This window comes from Macrobrachium nipponense, chromosome 1 (genome assembly GCF_015104395.2).
Source record: "Macrobrachium nipponense isolate FS-2020 chromosome 1, ASM1510439v2, whole genome shotgun sequence".
Classification (NCBI taxonomy): domain Eukaryota; kingdom Metazoa; phylum Arthropoda; class Malacostraca; order Decapoda; family Palaemonidae; genus Macrobrachium; species Macrobrachium nipponense.
The window spans coordinates 187,343,627-187,363,790 of NC_087200.1; the positions used below are offsets into that span (position 1 = coordinate 187,343,627).

The 20,164-nt window shown below is 37.6% G+C and overlaps 1 protein-coding gene across 1 annotated transcript in view; it reads right to left on the bottom strand.

The window, feature by feature from the left end:
- Nucleotides 1–904: 904 nt before the first annotated feature.
- LOC135219930 (PR domain zinc finger protein 8-like) overlaps nucleotides 905–20,164 on the bottom strand; it is a 23,030-nt gene continuing 3,770 nt past the window's right edge. The window contains exons 2-3 of the mRNA XM_064257147.1: nucleotides 18,600–19,914; nucleotides 905–4,273 (exon numbers count right to left, since the gene is read on the bottom strand). Coding sequence (XP_064113217.1) covers nucleotides 3,162–4,268 — 1,107 coding nt within the window. The 5' untranslated portion in view covers nucleotides 4,269–4,273; nucleotides 18,600–19,914 and the 3' untranslated portion in view covers nucleotides 905–3,161. The remainder of the gene's footprint in view (nucleotides 4,274–18,599; nucleotides 19,915–20,164) is intronic.

A 20,164-nucleotide genomic window follows, 5' to 3' on the forward strand; every position in this document is an offset into this window, starting at 1 on the left:
GAAAGCAGACACAATAGTCTTCTCAAACATCATTAATATATTTACGCATTAGTTGATGAGCAGAAATGAAGGCATACTTGTGCATCAAGTCATGGAAAGGATCGAGTCTGTTGCAAGCGTCTCATTTCTTGCAATTTTTAATGCAGAAGAATGATATGTTCGAATATGGGCTGAACTGTTGTACTCATGTCCAAGGTAGATGCTATATCCCTCATTACGTAGACCTTGCTCAGGTCACGGTGTTATTTCCAAAGATATGACGGCGAAATTCTTAACGAAGGATTTATTTCATTGCCGTATGTTTTACAGTGTAAAAGTATGATGCTTCTGGCCATAATCCATCTTTTCTAAGTTTGAATTATGCACACGCACATATGTGTGTGTGCATGTAGATATGTATTACATAGATGCGTTACATATAATATATGTATATATTTATATATATATATATATAATATATATGTATATATATATATATATAGATATGTATATATATAACGGTATATATATATATATATATATATATAGATATAGTATATATATAATATATATATATATATATATATTATATTATATATATATATATACATATATATATATTATATATACACACACACACACATATATATATATATATATATATATATTATATATATAATTTATAGCTGTATGTGTGTTTTTACTCATTTTCTTTGTTAGCATCATTCCTGCAAACTTAAATATTTGATACAATTGGCCCATAAGAGCGTTCCTATATGATGGCCCTAGAACTCGTAAGATTTTAAAATTCAGCCAATATTTCATTTTGACACTGACGGTGAATTGGGGTAAAGAAAGAGATTGTTTCATTTTTATTTTTATTCACATAAAAATTTGATTGGAATGATTCCAGTAGTGCATAGCGTTATGCTGAGAGTGAGGGGCGTTCGTCTTTCTGGTGTTAATGCAGAGGTTCTCAGCCAGGGGGGGAATTCCCCCCCCCCTGGGGGAGAATTTCAAAGTTTCAAGGTGGCGGGGGAGGGAGAATGTGACCGAGGATTGTTAGTGTTATATGCATATTATTTGGAATGCGCCTTTTGAGCCAGACAATTTTCGAAAGATTGCATAGTCCAAAAAAACAGTTTGAGAACCACCGCCTTCATGGTTTGGACTATCCTGACGTCAGCATTGCTTCATGAAATGTCTGTACCTGTGCCGTGATGTCAGACCTATATGTCGTTACTTGTGGTGTGAAGTCAGCTCGATATTAGCGTTATTGTCTTATCGTCAGGATGATGTCATTTTGAGTGGTTACATTACTCATGTCTTGACGCTTGAAGTTGTCAGTGTCTATGTCTTGGCGTGCTAATCCTCGGATGTCAGAGTTGTCGTCATTAAGTTATCGATGTCTTTCCGTCAGAAGTATGTCATTACTAATGTCTTGTCTTCAGAATCGGTGTAATTGTCTCTTTAAGTGTGAAGTGTATTGCGTCAGGGTATTATGACGTCGCTACTGGTACTATGAGGTGCTAATACGTCAGATGTCAGCAACTCATAGGACGCCGGTGGACGTAAAGGTGGTGCCACTTTGACGGAAGATGACGTCACTGTCTCGGGGGCGAGTGACGTCATTTCTTCGTCTAATGGCTTAGAGGAAATTCGTAAACGAAGCCTACCAGCACTCCTTAAAAATCTCACACCAACATGCACCTAATGCTACATAAAATTTAAAAGACATAACTTGTATTTACACTCTTATTGCACTGACAGGCAAAGGTCCGATTTTTGCAAGCGAGCTCTTTCCATCGACTGAGATTCGTTAGTGCAGTAGTGTGTCTTGTGTGTGGAATTTACTAATGTGTGAGTGTGTGTGTGCTTATTAATGTGCATTGTCTGGATGAATTTACCATTTAGATTGTTGGCAAAGAGAGCCCTTGAGAGTTCATACCCACACACATCGAATCCAGCCAGTGAAAGGAGCGCTTGCCAGACCGCACTGCTCGACAAGACTAGATGAGATGAAATAAACAAATGGAAATATAATAAAAGGAAATGAATCTTTTCCGTATTTACATAATGTAACGAGATCTACGGTATATACAAGTCTATCTCCAAGAAGCTCTAGCGATAAAAAGGAAAAGGGTTCATTCTTAAGATTAAGGTCCTTTGGTATATTGGGCTTTCTGTCTTAAGTAACAGATGTTCACTGGATCATGACAGGCTCCGATCTGCTACGATCCTTCGTTTTCCAGTGTCATAATGTATCCGTTTGATTCTACTATAAAAGGTCGACGCGAAAAAAATTCCCAGAAGGTGGATGCTTCGGATTCCAGGTTTATCAGTGGGTTCCTTTAGGCTGAAATGTTCACTGGTCCAACTATGTAAACACAGTGTAAGTAACTGCAGCATGTTGGCCTTCAGTTGCTCTGTTTGGTGTTTGGTTTCCTTATCTCTCCTGGGTCTGTTGATACACTTTTTGTTACACCTTTGTACATCATTGATCGCGCACTGTTCAGTAAGAACAAATCTCTCTCTCTCTCTCTCTCTCTCTCTCTCTCTCTCTCTCTCTCTGACGCGCGCGCACACACACATAGCAGCGACCTTTTGATTTGTTTTGTGAAAGGAATACGTAATTATGCATCTGCGAAATCCATTCCTGTACAGTTATCGCATTATCACTATTTTGTCACCTTTGGCACAGGACTTCATTTTTCTGACGTTTCGTGAATCGTTTCCAGAAAACAAAATAACAGAACGGGAAACTGAAGTTGATGTTTGTCCTATTCTTAAAACGGGTTCTGTTCGAGATGGAGCTCCACAACGGTTTAGGGTCTTTTTTTTGTTATTGTTGTGATATTCGGTGAAAAATACAGCAAGATTTAGTGGGGATTTCATTTCCAAAGCAAGCTTTGATTAGCTTACTAGGATGTTTTAGGTAAAAAGTAACTTATATACCGTGAAGCAGCGGAGATGTGTGTTTCAGATTAATTTACGAGATAACTCGGTTGAGAAGAATAACGCCATTCTTTTGAGTCGATGAAAGTGTATTCAGGTCGGAATTTCCTGGGTAACTGAAGACAAAAGGTTTAACGTCAAACGCAGCTGGGTGAGTCTGGGACGGAGGTTATATGTATAGGAGTGGAGAGGACGACCTTATCGGGTTCCGTTTTCTGCCGAAATGTTTATTTCGATTCATCTTCGTCTCTGTCCTGGTGGGCGCTCATGTGTCGCGTCAGGTGGTGCCTCTCCCGGAAGGTCTCCCCGCAGATGGGACACTTCAGTTTCTCGTCGCGTCGCTTCTTGTAGGGGTCTGGCTCCCTCTTGTGCTGCGACCGCATGTGGTACACCAGGTCCGACGTCATGCGGAACGAGATGTTGCATTTGGCGCAGACGTTTTGCGTCGACAGAGCCAGCGTGGTGAAGGAAGGCGGCATGAGAGCCGAGACGGACGGTTGCGGCAGGAAGGGCGTGGTCGCCGCTGCCGCCGCCGCCGCCGCGGCTGCGGCTGCAGAGGCTAATTTGGAGGTGTCAGTGGAAGGAGGACTGCTGAGAGGGTAGGCCAGGGACGAGAAGGGTAGCTTGTAGGGGTCTGCTGGGTACATGGATGACCTCAGCCGGGAGAGGGCTTCACTGGCCGATAGGTCTGCCGAAGGTTTGGACTCAAGCAGCTGGTGTTGTGATTTGAGGTATTCCTCCACCAGGTTGTTGTTCAGGCGGTCTGGTGCCGCTTGCGGCAGAAACGGGGCCAAACCTGGAGGTATGAATCCAGGTGCCGCCAGCAGGGGCGCCAGCGATTTCCCACTGTTGAGTAATGTACTGACGGCGCTGAAGGAGGCAGAGACAGGAGGCCAGGTACTGCTGAGGGCATCGAGAGTAGAGGAGGAGGAAGAGGAGGAGGACGTCGCTGATGTGAAGTTTGGAGGTGACGACCCCTGGGTCCGGGTCACTTTGGTGAAAGCGCTGCCTGGTGTGACGTCGTCTCTGGAAGGGGGGGAGTGGCTGGGTCTCGTGGGTGACGGGGAGGACGTTGTGAGGGACAAAGAAACCGAGGACAGCATCGACGATGACGACGACGCTGACGAGGAAGAAGAAGAGGAGGACGACGAGGTTTTGAGCGTCCCTATGCGACTGACTTTAGCTGGGGAAGTAGAGCTGGTGATATCGCTCGACGACTCGAGGGCGTGGCTATCTCGTGCCCCTGTGAGGAATGCGACGTCGAATGTCCTCTTGGTAGGGGATGTGTGGGGACTCGAACTGGCGTTCAATCCCCGAAGTGTCTCCATGATCATGGTCCCTGTAATGAAGAGAGAAAAGAATTAGTACCAGGGGCGTCATTGTCCTCGACTTTATTTGATACCAGATATAATCAAGTTAATCGATTAGTCAATAAGTGACGTATGAGAGCTCTTGGAATATTAATGCCTGCGAAGCATTCGTGTATTAGACATTAGGTCAACAATCTCATTAAGAAATTAACAGTGCGACGATGGTCCGTTGTTATAAACTGAGGGTGTCTTGCCCTGAGAACTATATAACTCCTAGGCCAAGTTATTTCACTATTCCAGAGTTTCACGCCAAATGGAACACTATTCTGCATTCCTTGTATTACCGTGGCAATTCATTTATATACTCATTTAATGTTTCTTCAACTTCTCTCTGCCTGCCGCTTTCACAGTACATATGCGTGTATGTGTATATATATATATATAATATATATATATATATATATATATATATATATATATATATATTTATATATGTTATAGATATATATTATATTATATATATATATATATATATATAATATATATATATATAGATATATATATATATCTTATAGAGAGGAGAGAGAGGAGACGAGAGAGACGAGAGAGAAGGAGATGAAAGGAGAGAAGAGAGAGAGAGAGCGAGAGAGAGATAGAGAGAGAGAGAGAGAGAGAGAGAGATAATTCAAGTATTTCAAAATTGCCATTTAGAGATTGGTGGTGGAACATGTTTGAGTAATACTGTTATATGGAGTTGAATGAAGTGTAATGCTACATAATCCTCATAATGTTCAATAATAATAATAATAATAATAATAATAATAATAATTATTATTATTATTATTATTATTAAAGGCACTCATAATAGCATGAGTTTACATTAAAGCTATCCTTGTATTTTTAGATTTAATATATGTATATTTACATAACTGTGGATTTGTTTGTATATTAATATAATGATAATTATAGTCACATTATTGAAATATTTACATATGACGATACTCGAAAAAGTTAATTTAAGTAGAGGAAAAAGGCGCCGTAAGGCTTTGGTGTCGATGTATTTTATAATTTTATTCATTACAATGTACTTAAATGATAATTTTTTTTTGTCATCGCTTTGCAATGTTAGTCGCCTCATCTTTGCAAACTTTTTATGGTGGTTCATCTCGCGTTATCGCCAGATCTACTAACTGCGTGCAAACTTCCATCACACACACACACACACACTAATAGTCTGCAAATACAGCACACAGTAATCGCTAACAATCCATTAATCTGGCGGTCTAGAAACGCTATACACATACTCCAAAAAAATCTCTCACGTCTGTAAAGCGAGTTAATAGTTTTTAATTCAGTGAATCAATCAGTTTATATTATCGGTCACGGCTCAGCGCCCTCGCCCTCATTACATTTCAAAGAGTCAGTGAGCATTTAGTAGTCATGCCGATTTTTATTACTTTTATGATAAAATAGAATATACAACACCCAAGATTATGAAAGAATGAAAATATGCACTCATATTCCACTACACACACACACACACTATATATATATTATATATATATATATATATATATATATATATATATATATATATATATAATATATATATAAATATATATATTTTATTTATGTGTGTGTATAAATGTATGTATGTTTGTATATTGGGTGTTGTATTTTATATAGAATTAATAAAACTCATTGACTGAAATGTAAAGAGGTTGGGGGCATCGAGCCATGACTCTTGATAATTAATAAGAACTAATTAATAAGAACTAATTGATTCACTGAATCAAAACTGTTTAAAGGCTTTACAGGCGAAGGTTTTTTTTCTTATTTTTTTTTCTGAAGTGTTAGAGCCTTTCTAGACTCCAGACTAATAGTTTTTTGTTAGTGATCTAGTATAGCAAGTAAAATAGGCACCGGAGTCACGCCCCATGAAACTCCCAGCCACGACCCATGAAACTTCCATTCACTGCCCCTTGGTACCCTGTGTTGTCACCTGTATCAGTTCCAGATGCACGGTCATTGCTAACCTGAACGTTAAATAAATTTGAAAAAACAAAACTACTGAGGCTAGAGGGCTGCAATTTGGTATGTTTGATGATTGGAGGGTGGACGATCAACATACCAATTTGCAGCTGTCCAGCCTTAGTAGTTTTTAAGATCTGAGGGCGGACAGGAGATGTGCGGACGGACAGACGAATAGCCGTCTCGATAGCTTTCTTGTACATAAAACAAAACACCAGCGTACAGATTCTTTCATGGTCTTCGGTTCCTGTTGAGAACCAGTTCCTGTCGATTGTGCATTGTTCTTGGAGGGAACTTTCGAAACAGACATGGCTGATTTTCAGGTGATCTGAAGAATGTTTAATTATTTGTTTCATTATTTTCTTAACTTTAAACTATACAATGTTATCAATTTAAGGAGCAAGAGTATTTATGAGAGCACGGCCACCATTCATCAACACACGACGGAAACTGTTCGCACATTGATCTCACGAACAGGTTGAAGTAAATGTCGTCCAGTTTAATCAGACTCTTTGTGATGTGTGGGATCGAATCCAGGTAAAAATAGTCACTGGAAAAAAGTCACGTTATTCTTTCCTAGATAGTGACCTCCAAGGGTTTTATAAAACACCCGGCATGTGTATCCACCGTTGCGGGGTGTTTAGTACAAGCTTTTGTGATTGACAAGTAAAACCATGAACCACCTTAAATATAAAGAATGATTTTTCCAAGAAATTATTAGTCCCAAAGTATAACGACCCCCAAAGACCCTTGGGGTCAACTCCCTTATTTCCTAAGGAAATCTAAAGTATTTTTCTGTTTTATTACTTTTAATTGCCACCCAGTTGACCTTTTCCTAGTCAAAATGTGAACTTTTTTCATGTGCCCTATTCCCTAGCCATCAAATGAATATTGCCTTTTTTTCCTTAGCCAAAATTGTTTTAACTTCATTTTGCCTTTTTTTCCTTAGCCAAAGTTTGTAAGCCCATTTCCATGTTAACTTTTTTTCCTGGCCAAAATTGTGACTTTTATCATGTGCATTTTTTCCTTAGTCAAAATTGTGACTTTTTCCATGTTTCATTTTTTCCCCGTTCCAAAATTGTGAGGTTTTCCATGGAGCAAAATTTTTTCTTTAGCCAAAATGAACGTTTTCATGTGCCCTTTTTTCCCTAGCCAAAATTGTGACTTTTTCATGTTCCTTTTTTTCCTAGCCAAAATTGTGAAGTTTTATGTGCCCTTTTTTCCAAGCCAAAATTGCGACTTTTTCATGTGCCTTTTTCTTCCTAGCGAAATTGTGACACTTTTTTATACCGTTTTCATGTACCGTTTTTTTTTCCTAGCCAAAATTGTGAAGTTGTTCTTGTGACTTTATTTCTTATCAAAATTGTAAAGTTGTTCTTGTGACTTTATTTCCTAGTCAAAATTGAGACTTTTTTTTCATTGTGCCTTGTTGTTGTTCTTGTGACTTTATTTCCTAGTCAAAATTGAGACTTTTTTTTTTCCTGTGACTTTATCAGCAGCCACCGTGTGATGCGGTGTTGACGTGTGTATCTACGTCACGTTCCACTATAGGGTGGACGCTGTCTCAAGCATCTTACCGGGGGTTACCCCGATGTTGTTTCATTGTTATTGCAAGTTTTCAAATCTTACAGTTTTATTTTCTTTGTTTTTGTTGATCGCTGAAGCTGGTCTTGTGCTAGCACGGGCTGTCTCTCATATGAGTAACCCAAAACATTCTGACGTGTATTCACTAAAAGGTGTCATTTACATGACGCATATGATGGCAGAACTATTCCTATATAACTTACGTCTTTCAGATTCATGTTAGAGAATCAGCAACTTGGCATAGATCACTCAACGCTAATGTCAAGTTCTCGTTTGTTGGAGGATGATTTTACCCTTCATTCATTTTTTGTAAGATATCTACGTTTATATGGTGAATGACCTATTATATCTCGTCTGTGTCAAGGGCTGTAAGTCGTACACGATAGCAGTATTTTTTTTTTACTGCGATGTACTTTTTTTTTGGTATTTGCAAGGGCCATGGTTCGCGCAATTCCTACTGAAACCAGTCGATTCAGTACTGCGGCCATAGTAGATTCACATCAACCGTGCATCTGACGTCTAAGCCAGTCCCTTGCGACGCTCCTGATTAACTGTTGATAAGCCAATCACAGGGCTGGAATTTGGAAACTCTCAGTCTCTCTCGAGGGTTCATAGCAGGGAAACTAGTATGTCCTCCCACCTCTCCTGAGGGATACTTTTGAAAGGACGTATCCCTTCATGGTGAGGTTGGAACTACACCTACCTTATTGTGAACCCTCGAGAAAGCCTGAGAGTTCCCAGCCCTGCGACTGGCTTATCAACAGCCAATCAGCGTCGTAAGGGACTGGCCTAGACATCAGATGCGCAGATGCACAGTTGATGTGAATCTACTAGTATATGTAGTAGCGACACTTCTGAAGACTTGCTGAAACCTGAATCTCCTGTCCTTTGTCGCCAATCCTTACAAACCATATATATATATATATATATATATATATAGATATATATATATATATATATATATATATATATATATATACCTATTAAAAACCATGCATTTCACGATCTGCGTGAAAGATCAGCGTGAAAAATCAGGCAGATACCGAAATTCTGCTACTTAATAAAGCGAAACAGTAACTCACCTATACTATTGGTTCGCCGTGTTTAGTTCTAGCCCTGTTGGTGGGGAGGGGGGTGTTGTGTACCAAACGTCCGTAATTGCATTTTACTATCTGCCTGAGATTTCAGGTAGTTCGTGCAATACCTGGTTTCGCTATCTGCCTGTAACTTAGAGAGAGAGAGAGATTGATGGTATGGACTAAAGTTACATCACTAGGAAATTTGCTGTTGTCAAATTTGCCTTGTGTATTTGTTGTTATCAACGCTCTGAGGGCATTAGTTGAAAAAATCCTAATTCATTATTTGTATTTATTTACTTATATATTCATTCATTCCTTCGTTCATTATTTCATTGGAGTGTTGTTTGTTTCTGTTTTATTCTAAGTATGAATATTATTATTGTTATTATAATCTATAATCTTTCTAGAAGGTCTTTCTACTGAACAGGGGCAGTGTCTCAGTCAAAGAAAGGTCGGGTGACCTGATACGTTTTCTCTGTTACTATTACAATTGTGTAGAAGCAAGATAAAGCCAGGATCGTAAGTTTGTGCTTCGAACAATCCGTGGAAACCGGTGTCTTTTTCTGGTCAAGATGCTTCGAGGACCATCCCCAACCTTTGTCAGCCGAAGTCTGCAATCTCCTAAGGTCTTTTAAGGTCTTTTAGCGTGCTTTGTGATATGATCTTGTTGTAAATCTCAACGATCCAGAACTTGGTAAGGGTAGATTAATTCATAAATGGATTTTGTTTTGGGAGAGGAATGGCATCTCTTGAATTAAAAGGATGATCACGAAGGGAACATAGAGCCCTGACAAATGGCGATTATGCTTCACTGGCGATGTTCGAGCTAATATGGCGCTCATTCTACTTAGCAACGTGTAACGCATCCAGTGAGAATGATAGCAGTGGCGTACGTCATTCCTCGTCATTCTGCTGCTAAGCTTTGGAACTCCCTCGTATTTCTGTTTTCCCCCGACTCTTGATATCTTTTCTTCAAGGGGCCGGTCTGTAGCCTCCCGTGGAGTGAAGGTGTATCCCGTTTTAGTTTTCTGAAAGGAAAACTATTTACTCCCCGCTCCTTTTCTGTCTGCCCTCAGACCTTTAAAAAACTATTGAGGCTAGAGGGTTGTAAATTGCTAAGTTGATCAGCTACCCTTCAATCATCAAACATACCAAATTACATCCCTCTAGCCTCAGTAGTTTTTTTTAATTTATATAAGGTTATATTTAGCCTACAGGCCGTGGTTAAAGTTTCATTGGCTGCTGCTCATGCAACCGGAAAATAGATCTATTTTCTGTGGCCTTGATTATATGATGTACAGGGTACTTATTCTGCGCAATTTTTACTGTTTATTATTATTATTATTATTATTATTTTATTATTATTATTATTATTATTATTATTATTATTATTATTTTAAAAATAATGGCAGAATTCACAAGAATTGATTTTATACAAAATTCTTTGGCACGCTGGTATTATAAAGCAGCTGTCCAATATTGTATACCTGTTGACGACCCCAGCCTGTCCCTGATAACGAGTTTGCCTATGATAACACCGCCCGAAATTCCGTTGACGACCTACAGCACGATGAATATTGGGACAGCTGCTTTATAATACCAGCGTGCCAGAAAGAAATCATTAGGAGAATTGAGAGAATTTTGTATAAAATCAATTCTGTGAATTCTGCCATTATTTTTAATAAACATGTTTTGAAAGGTCTGTTTTCCAGCATATTATTATTATTATTATTATTATTATTATTATTATTTTATTATTATGCTTTTACTTGCTGAGGTAATTTTTCATTTGGTTGACAATGCATTATCCGTTCTGGCTACTTTTGCCCGTAATGCCCTTCGCTAGGCCCGCGGTACAAGTTCACGTCACAAATTTCAAAAGAAGGCAGTTCCGCTTGAGATCTGAAGTGAGAGAGACGCCTGAAAACCTGTTTGACTCAAGATGAAGCACCGCTGTTCTGCAGTGACGATGAGGGATTCGCCTGCAAAACTACACCTCACTGAAAAGGAAATCGGACACGCTTTCTCCCTCAGGCGCAAAATATTTCAGTGCTCTTTATTTTCCTCACTGCAAATGAATGTTGCCATCGATGGCCCTATTTTATCAACGTTGCAGTGTTGTCGGTAGATTAATCAGGGAGGGCAAATTGGCTTCGTCTTTGTTGCATTGTTTTTTTAATATACGTATTATACAAGTATCATGATGCGATGTAAACATTCAATTCATTTTATTAGATGTGAACAGGTTCACTTCACATAACATAAATAAACTTATGAAATGTGGCATCATGTTCATTTTGTATTGATTACTTTTATTTAAGAGATTGTTGTCACTGAAACACTTTTTGACAGGTTTAATACTTGGAGAGAGAGAGGTCTGATGATCCAGGGAATGTGACCTGGAAGCCCCCCTCCGCAGTCTCTGCCTGTGGCCATACAGACGACCAACCAGTCCAGGAAATCCAGGAGACTGGGAAGACTGATGTGCAAGTGCTTTCTATCTAAGAGCGGTGATCAATTTCCTTTTGAGCACTCAGGACGAAGGATTCATTTAAAACATATAGCACGAATATTTACTCGAACAGAATGCTTAGTTTGCTTAGAAAAAAAAGTGCAAAGGTAACTCACTCTCTCTCTCTCTCTCTCACTCTCTCTCTCTCTCTCTCTCTCTCTCTCTCTCTCTCTCTCTCTCTCTTTCTTTTCATGTGAATTATAGGTCCATTAAAATGAGCTTAATATGAGTTGTTGCGTTTACCCGAAATGTGGTTATATGAAGATGAAGAATGTTGGACGGCGACTCTTGCATACCCGTTGTTGCTTCATCTTACAAATAATAATGCTTGTTTCTTACTTCCCAGCTAAGCCTTAAATAGGTAGCCATTATTTATTTATTTTTTTAAGATTTTATTCCAACACTCAAGAAGTATGTTTTTTTTATTTGTTTTTTGTTTCAGTTTCATGGGAATATTCCTTGCGTTCTCATTTTCGGGCACTATTAGAAATGCCTTCTCAGACTTTCTAGTATATCGTTTTGATATTTGATAATTTCAAAGTATTGTCACATCATATTTTAGTAAAATTTTCGCTTACTCGAGGAGTAAGACTGCAAACTACTTTGTTGTTGTTGGTCTTGCTGCTGTTGTTCTTATTGGGGGTTAGGAAAGACCTAACGGAAGAGCCTGAAAAGGTCTAAAAAGGTGTTACGCGTCGAGTTAAAGATGCAGTAATTATAGGCTCGGATATTTATGGTTTCTTTATTAGAATGAAAATGTAAATGAATAAATAATGTTCATGTTAAACAGTGCAGTACAATTATCTGTATTGAAATAAAGCGTAATTATTTTAATTTTCTTTGGAGAAACAACACGCTATTTGACCGTCGATTTCAGCATGCGCACCGAGTAAGATGGAGGTCGGATGACGCCTTGTTTTTTATGATGTTGCTTTACGAAAGTTATATTGGCCAAGATATGAAAGGAAACCCGTCGTCAGTTCTCATGCGACATCATTGATATTTTTCTTCTTCATTGAAATCTATAAATATAATATTCAGCATAATATAATCCATTTGATTTTTTATAGCGTATTGGGAATTGAAACTGGGTTAGGTATCCTCATGATGATCATGGAAGAAATGTAATTCATTCATGGCAAGTACAGTGTTATTGTAGTCAGCTTGTCTTAATTTTTTGCGAAATAATAGATGATACATGATATTATGTATGATATATATATATTAATAATATATATATATATATATATATATATATATATATATAATATATGGTAAAAATACATTATTTATATGGTAAATACCTTTTGATTGTTAATCAATCAAACTGTACGTATTTTACCAATTATAGGTGATCTCCTACGTAGGGTTCCAAGTTTTTGCGAGAATTATAGTTAGGCATATCTGAGAAATTAAAATAAAACGAACTAAATAAATATTTTGTTGAATGTGTTTTGCAGAAAACTCAAAGAACTTTATATTATATATATATATATATATATATATATATGTGTGTGTGTGTGTGTGTGTGTGTGTGTGTGTGTGTGTGTGTGTGTATGTCTCATAATAAATTTTCAAACTATGAAATGTGTTTTTATAAAGACTTTAGATTGCGGTGAGGAATCAATGCATCACTCATCCTTCATACTATTTGGAATGTTGACAAAAATGTATTTCTGGCGCTGAAATGGCGCTCTAAGATGTATGGCCACAGCCTCCTAAAACAGCATATTCAGGTTATGTAAACCTGTTAGGTTCGGCTCTAAACTTTGGTTCACTTTGCTGGACTTCGGGTTATGATTACAACTTTGACGTTGACAGGTAAGAACCCCGCAGTAGAAGCAGAAGATGCTGTGGTAATGGAATCTAGGGCTGTGTTGAAAATGCTCTAAGAAGCTTTAGCTCACTCGGAATCTCCTTCAGTTGTTTTAAAGAACTGCTATACTGGATAGACAGAAAGGGAAAGAACGAGATAGGGAAGAAGAAGAAGAGGAGGAGGAGGAGGATATCTTGGATTTCTGGCTACAGATTACATTGAGAGAGAATAGTTTGAAATAGTGCCATCGCACGCGTAAAACCGCTGGAACAAATCATGAAAAAGTAGAACCACGAGCGGAAGTCCAGCTTTGGTCGATAAGTACAAAGACATTTAATCATAAGAAATGCGCGAATGGTGGGAATCACTGTGACGAGTTATGAGTGAATATTGTTTGTCCATTGGTGGGAAAAATGGTTCTCGCTTTAATTCACAAGAATTATGGATATGATAGGAGGGAATTCATTGGCCACTTATAGATTGGTACATAAAGTACAGAGCAGGGCAATGTTATATTTCTTACATTTAAATTTGTTGGAATTATGCGTATGAATGTGACGATAAGACCACCCTGAAATGCTAATCAATTTTGTCAGTTTTTTCTGATGTTCATTATGATGGTAAAGACCACTTAACTGAAAAACGTCAAAACCTGCAACTGGTTTATAAAAAAAACCTGGTTTCATAACTTACATAAAAGTTTAGATTATAATGCCTCTAAGGGAATCTTTCAATAAATTTTCAAATTCAAATTACCATTATCACTTTCAAAATGTAGATTCATCCAAATATTAAGTAAATGTTATCTTTGTCACAACATTACAACAATTGGAGTTACCTTGGCTTCCAATTAAAAAATTATTATTATTATTGACCTTGTTATCCGCGTGTCCTTAAAAAAAAAAAAAAACTCATTCCAGGCAGTTTTCAAGGAGTACAATGTATCTTCAGCATAATCCTCTTTAAATGTTAATTTACAGTAATATAACCAAATAACTGAGGTTTCCCACAAAGCATTCTCCCGGAAAGTAGTGCGTTGTCGCGAATGATTTTAAGTAGCAAGAATATTTAAGCAGAATACACTAAATTCAAAGTACACCGTCAAAATATTGGAACCTGTATAATTACCTTCGAAGATACTAATCTCCAATAACTGTAAAGGGAAATGTTTTCCCTTCATCACGGGTGAATTTGATCAATGGGAGAAATTGCAATTTGAAATCGTAAGAGTTCCATCCGTAGAGTGCAAGTGACCGCGTTGCGCTGACTCGAATCACAAATGAGTAGATTGGATACGACGTGTGACTCGGTCGCTGTAATGGCAACAGGACATTTGCAGTGTTAACAAGTTGTCAACAAAACTCTAATTATGAATTCTTTCTCTCTCTCTCTCTAAGCGCCTCAGTGGCGAGACTGGTATGGTCTTGGCCAGCCACCTCGGTGGCCGCGAGTTCGATTCTCGTGCATTCCACTGAGGGGTCAGAGATGTGTATTTCTAGTGATAGAAGTTCACTCTCGACGTGGTTCGGAAGTCACGTCAAGCCGTTGGTCCCTTTGCTGAATAACCACTGGTTCCATGCAACGTAAAAATATCATGCAATCAATCCATTCTCTCTCTCAAAATGACGAGAGACAGAACTATTTTATTTCATATAAAGTGTTCATTTCAGTAAAATTTTAAAAAATATTTCCCTCAGTCAGCCCATGATTCACCAGGCTCTGCCCCTGCCAGGATTCTGTAGTTTCTCCTCTGTCTGCTGGGATAATTTTGAAAACGAATCTGCGCTCCGCATAATGCATTGGTGACCTGACTGACTACCCGGCATGTTAAGCTTCCAATTTAACTTTCATACCCCTTTCTGTTGAGGTTTGTCGAAGCAGGGAAAGACAAGATGGAGGCATCCAAAGGTGGACTTACGCAATATATATATATATATATATATATATATATTATATATATAATATATATATATATATATATATATATATTAGTTAGTTAGTTAGTTAGTAATATAATGAAACCCATATTAAAAGATCGCGTGCTTTTGTAAAGACAACCTGTGTATGTTATGTAGCATATATATATAATATATATATATATATATATATATATATATTATTTATATATATATTATATCACTATATATTATATATACATACGTATGTATATACACATACATACATATATGTACATATATGTATAAATAAAATCCACAAAATCATTTGAATAATATTGATTGCATTAGACCTCGGGAATAAATTATACCTTAACGGTTATTATATTTGATAAGTGATTATTCAACGTCGGTCCGATGCAGAAAACGACAAGAGATTTACTACGCTGTGGATATAAAAAAGTTACATTATTATTTAGATTATTATATGTATCTATATATATATATATTATATAGATATATATATATATATATATATATATAAAGTAATTGCATACACCTTTTTTCAGCTCTGGTAAAAAATATTAATATCTATTCCAGTATGAAGCCGCAAACTGTTTGCTTAAAATAAATGAAATACCAATATCATGTTTCTACTAATATTATGTTTAACCGTGACCTTTGAAATATATATAGATATATATATATATATATATATATATAATTATATATATATCTTTAATTTACATATAGTATATATATATTTACATATAGTATATATCACGATCCGATTTAGCTCTAAGGTTTTGATTTACTTTGACGCTCACTTCAAGCGTTCAATTAATTGTCTTTATTATTATTATTATTATTATTATTATTATTATTATTATTATTATTATTATTATTATTATTAATGAAGGGATTAAGTGTTGTCGATAAGTTTTAGGTTAATAGAAACCAATTTTCTCAGTTCTTTGAGAGTAACCGAGAATTGTTAGAAGACCTCATGACTGCCGCAGCATGGATAACTGTTCCCTGCTCTTCTTTCTCAAGAACTGCTGAATGATTCTGTTTGCTGCCCTTAATTGAACGGACCATAGTATTAAATAACTTCACTCATAATTGGGACGTGATATATTTCAATATCTACTTGTGCTTGAAGGTCATTGGACTTTTTTTCCTGAAAGATCATTTGATGTTTAAAGGTCTTTTGACTTTAAAGGTCATTTGACTTTGTCCTGAAAGGTCATTTGACTCAACGTAAAAAATGTGGAAATCTCTACCTTTCTCTGTTTTTCCGATGTCACTGAACACAAACCGTTCTTGCACTGACAGAGCTGCATTTAGACAATGTCTCCACCATGAAAACAAAAAAAAGTCAAGACGAATCGTCTCATCCGGCAAAGACTTGGCACTCATTCTCATTCCACGTTAGCGTTTGCAACCTCCCGAACTACAAATTCTTAAAAATGTTCATAATGATCCAGTCCTTTGCTCAGCCGTCTCTTTTTAATCGCGCGCCAGAAACTGGAATGTTTTAGAGAGGAACAACAGTTTTCTTTTTTATACTAACGTCCTGTAGCCAGGCCTTTGATGTACGTATTAACGTTTATCAATGTGAAAATGGCAGTGGGCTTTGGCCTCCAATATATTGCCGAACTCATTGAACCTTTAATTAATTGAGTTTAGAGTGTACTTTGATCGCTAAAGGAATGTTGAACTGCCATTCTTGCAAGGATGGAAAACATGAATAATAATAAACTTAAATAATATTTTCAAGGCCCTGAAGGAGGTAGATAAGTGAACGTACTGTGATGAAATATCGTAAAAGCACGTTTGTACGCCTTTATATCTTTCCATGTACGTATGAAGTTTATATATAGGTATATTCTCATTCCAAAATGTATTTACAATATATTCGAGACAAAAATGCGCGTGCAGAGGGTTGACACAGGAAGAAAGAGACATTAGGCGTCGCCATTTTTCGTGTTTCTTAACTTACGCACAGTTGATTACACTATACTCAAGTTTAGTATGTATAAAGTACGCGGTGTAGCTTGTATTTATACTCTTGTTGCTGCTCTGTTTTCCTTTATTTATTTTTCTACACTAACGCATGTTTTCTCAGATTATATATATATATATATATATATATATATATATATATCTATATATATATATATATATATATATTCACTACAGTTGCCTAACCTCCAGTTATTAGTTCACTACTCTATTCAGGAGAGACTGGTTGATTTCTCGGGAAATGTGTGTGCGCACTGTTTGCAAAAACAACACATTTCATAATGTTTCCTTTCTTTAAAATTGCATTGCTTGCCGCTTGCGCTAATATCGTATTGTCCGTATTGCTTGTGTTGCGTATAATGTTGGCGTCCATCTGTGAATGAGGGTTATTGTTCCGTTACTGTTACGGAGGCAGGTTCTTTTATTTGAAAGTTATGTTCTCTATTATTTGCCGCACATTGCTGTTTCATTTCTTGCCGATTTTTTCAAATAAATTTAGTTATTCTGTGAGGCGGGTAAGTGACGTCCCCAGAGATTTATTTTAATTTGTTCCCTAATTTGTCCAAAGAGAAATAATTTACTTATTCTGGGGTTCGGGTAAGGGACGTTCCCCAGAGAAATAAATTTAGCAATTCTGTGAGGCGGGTAAGTGACGTTCCCAGAGATTTATTTTGATTTGTTCCCTAATTTGTCCAAAGAAAAATAAATTCAGTTATCCTGTGGGGTAAGTAAGTAACGTTCCCAGAGATTTATTTTAATTTGTTCCCTAATTTGTCCAGAGAGAAATAAGATTTGCAAAATTTGATATGGTGAAGTGATTCTCGGCGTCGATATCCGTTTGTTCGATGATTAATACTTTTCCTTCGTTGGCTTTTTAGGAAATAAAAGAAAAATCAATCTGCGAAGTGGCAGAGAGTGATGGTGACCGTAATTAGAGAAAGGTTTTGAAGGCAACGCTGCTGATCGTTTCGATAGCATTGGGCAACGAATATCTTTTGAGATGCACCCCTTGCCCACATTCTTCAGTCAAACGGCACTTGCCCTATAAACTTTTTTTTTTTATTAATACTGAGCTAAATTCTGTCATATTTGTTCGGGGGCAATGGTCATTGTGACAATTGGTTTTATGTAGCCGTTCGTCTTCTCTTCATTTTGTTTATATCATATTTTAAAACTTATCCTGTTGTCTAATCTTTTAAGTAGTCTAAAATGACGTTCCTTTATCGTTCGATCGGACGTATAGTACAAGTATTCGAATATATATTATTTTCTGGTCAGAAAACGAAGAAAGTATTTTCTTTTTAATTAATTAAGAATTAGTTAGGTGTGACGTACGTGCTTCCTTATGAATGACCCAGAACGAAGCATCGCTATTGCAGAAGAAAACAATAAAATGTTTTCCACGTGTCTTACCTTGGTTTATTTCAGTGACGGTCGGTCATTCGTAGTTGGGCGGCAGGGTTAAAGTTCCGAGCGTTTACGATCCTTAGAGTTGGCTACGGTATCTCATTTGGCGACCAAAAGCACGCTAAGGCAAGATCAAAGTCACTTGTGTAAAAGCACGTCCCACACTCCACCGACACTCTCTCGGCGTCGCCAGCTCAGTTCGACAATAACTAAACCCGTTTTCTTTTGCCTCGGCACTTTATACCGGAGGGACGCGCGGTGGGCGGGGCCTGTTGATTGATTATGTTAATGATTGGCCGAGAGTGGTGATCAAGACGACTGTGATTGGCTGGCTTGGGCCGCAGGTGTCAGAACCTATTGTGGCCGTCATCTGAGCCGAGGCTGACCTATTGTTGCTGGAGGCTGAAAACGCCAACCCACTGACACTCCAGCCATCCATTCGCCTTCCGGCACGAGAGTGATCTCTTCTCTCTCTCTCTCTCTCTCTCTCTCTCTCTCTCTCTCTCAAGAACCCACTAAGTAATCATCATATCGTCCTACTGACGGGGACACTGAAGGCGCGTACGTATTCTGTGATCCGGGATTATTCTTGTTGCCCCTGACGTCATCGGCTTGGGAGGGAGATCACGGCTTGTTGCCGTATTTGATGAGGGTTATGTTTGGACAATGTTTGCATATGACGTCATTCGAGGGTTGGTGGTGGTGGTTAGGCTCGCCCCGGTGGATTTCACTGCTGAACACCTACTACTGATGAGAGAGTATGGTCATGAGTGACGACAGCATTCTAGTCAAACCCACCGTGCACTTACGTAGATATTTTGAATATGATGTCAGGAATAGGAAGACATTCACTTTTGTTCAGAAGTATACAGTAAGTATACTAATCTCCAAATATTTTAGTTGGGTACTTTGATACCATAAAATTCAGAACAGCTGTGGTCGTCGAATTCGAAATGACATTTGTGTATACTGGTATGTAGACGGAACTTTCTGCGGTTAAATGAATTTTTTTTTCTGCCAAATTTTTTTTTCTTTCTTTTTTATGTATAGACAAGATGCTTGGTTTTTGATTCGTCTGAGAACTTGTGTTGCAACAGCGGTACCTCACCCTCATTGTCTCTTCGCCTTCAGCACTGGGTCTCTTCGTAAGCTGCCTTTGTCTTCTCCCCAGATTGATAAATCTCTCTCTCTCTCTCTCTCTCTCTCTCTCTCTCTCTCTCTCTCTCTCTCTCTCTCTCTCTCTCTTTCAAATATCTTAGTCGGTCTCTTCGGCGTGAATGGAGACGAAGAAGAAAATGATTCCCACGAGAAGACACAACGCCTGCAAGAGAGAGCCGTGGTAGATTATTGTTGCAAATAAATGAAGCTTTGGTTAAAATTGTTGCTAAAATTCTGGAATTGTGGAAAAGCAATGTTACGGCGTCGTTAAATTGCCGGATAGTTACATTCCTGATAATATTAGGTTAATATTTAAATCGAATATTTAAAAGAAACTCCAACCCAGTATATAAAAAGGATGTATTTGAAAAAATTTAATAACTTTATAACCTTCATTTTGAATGTTGCATTAG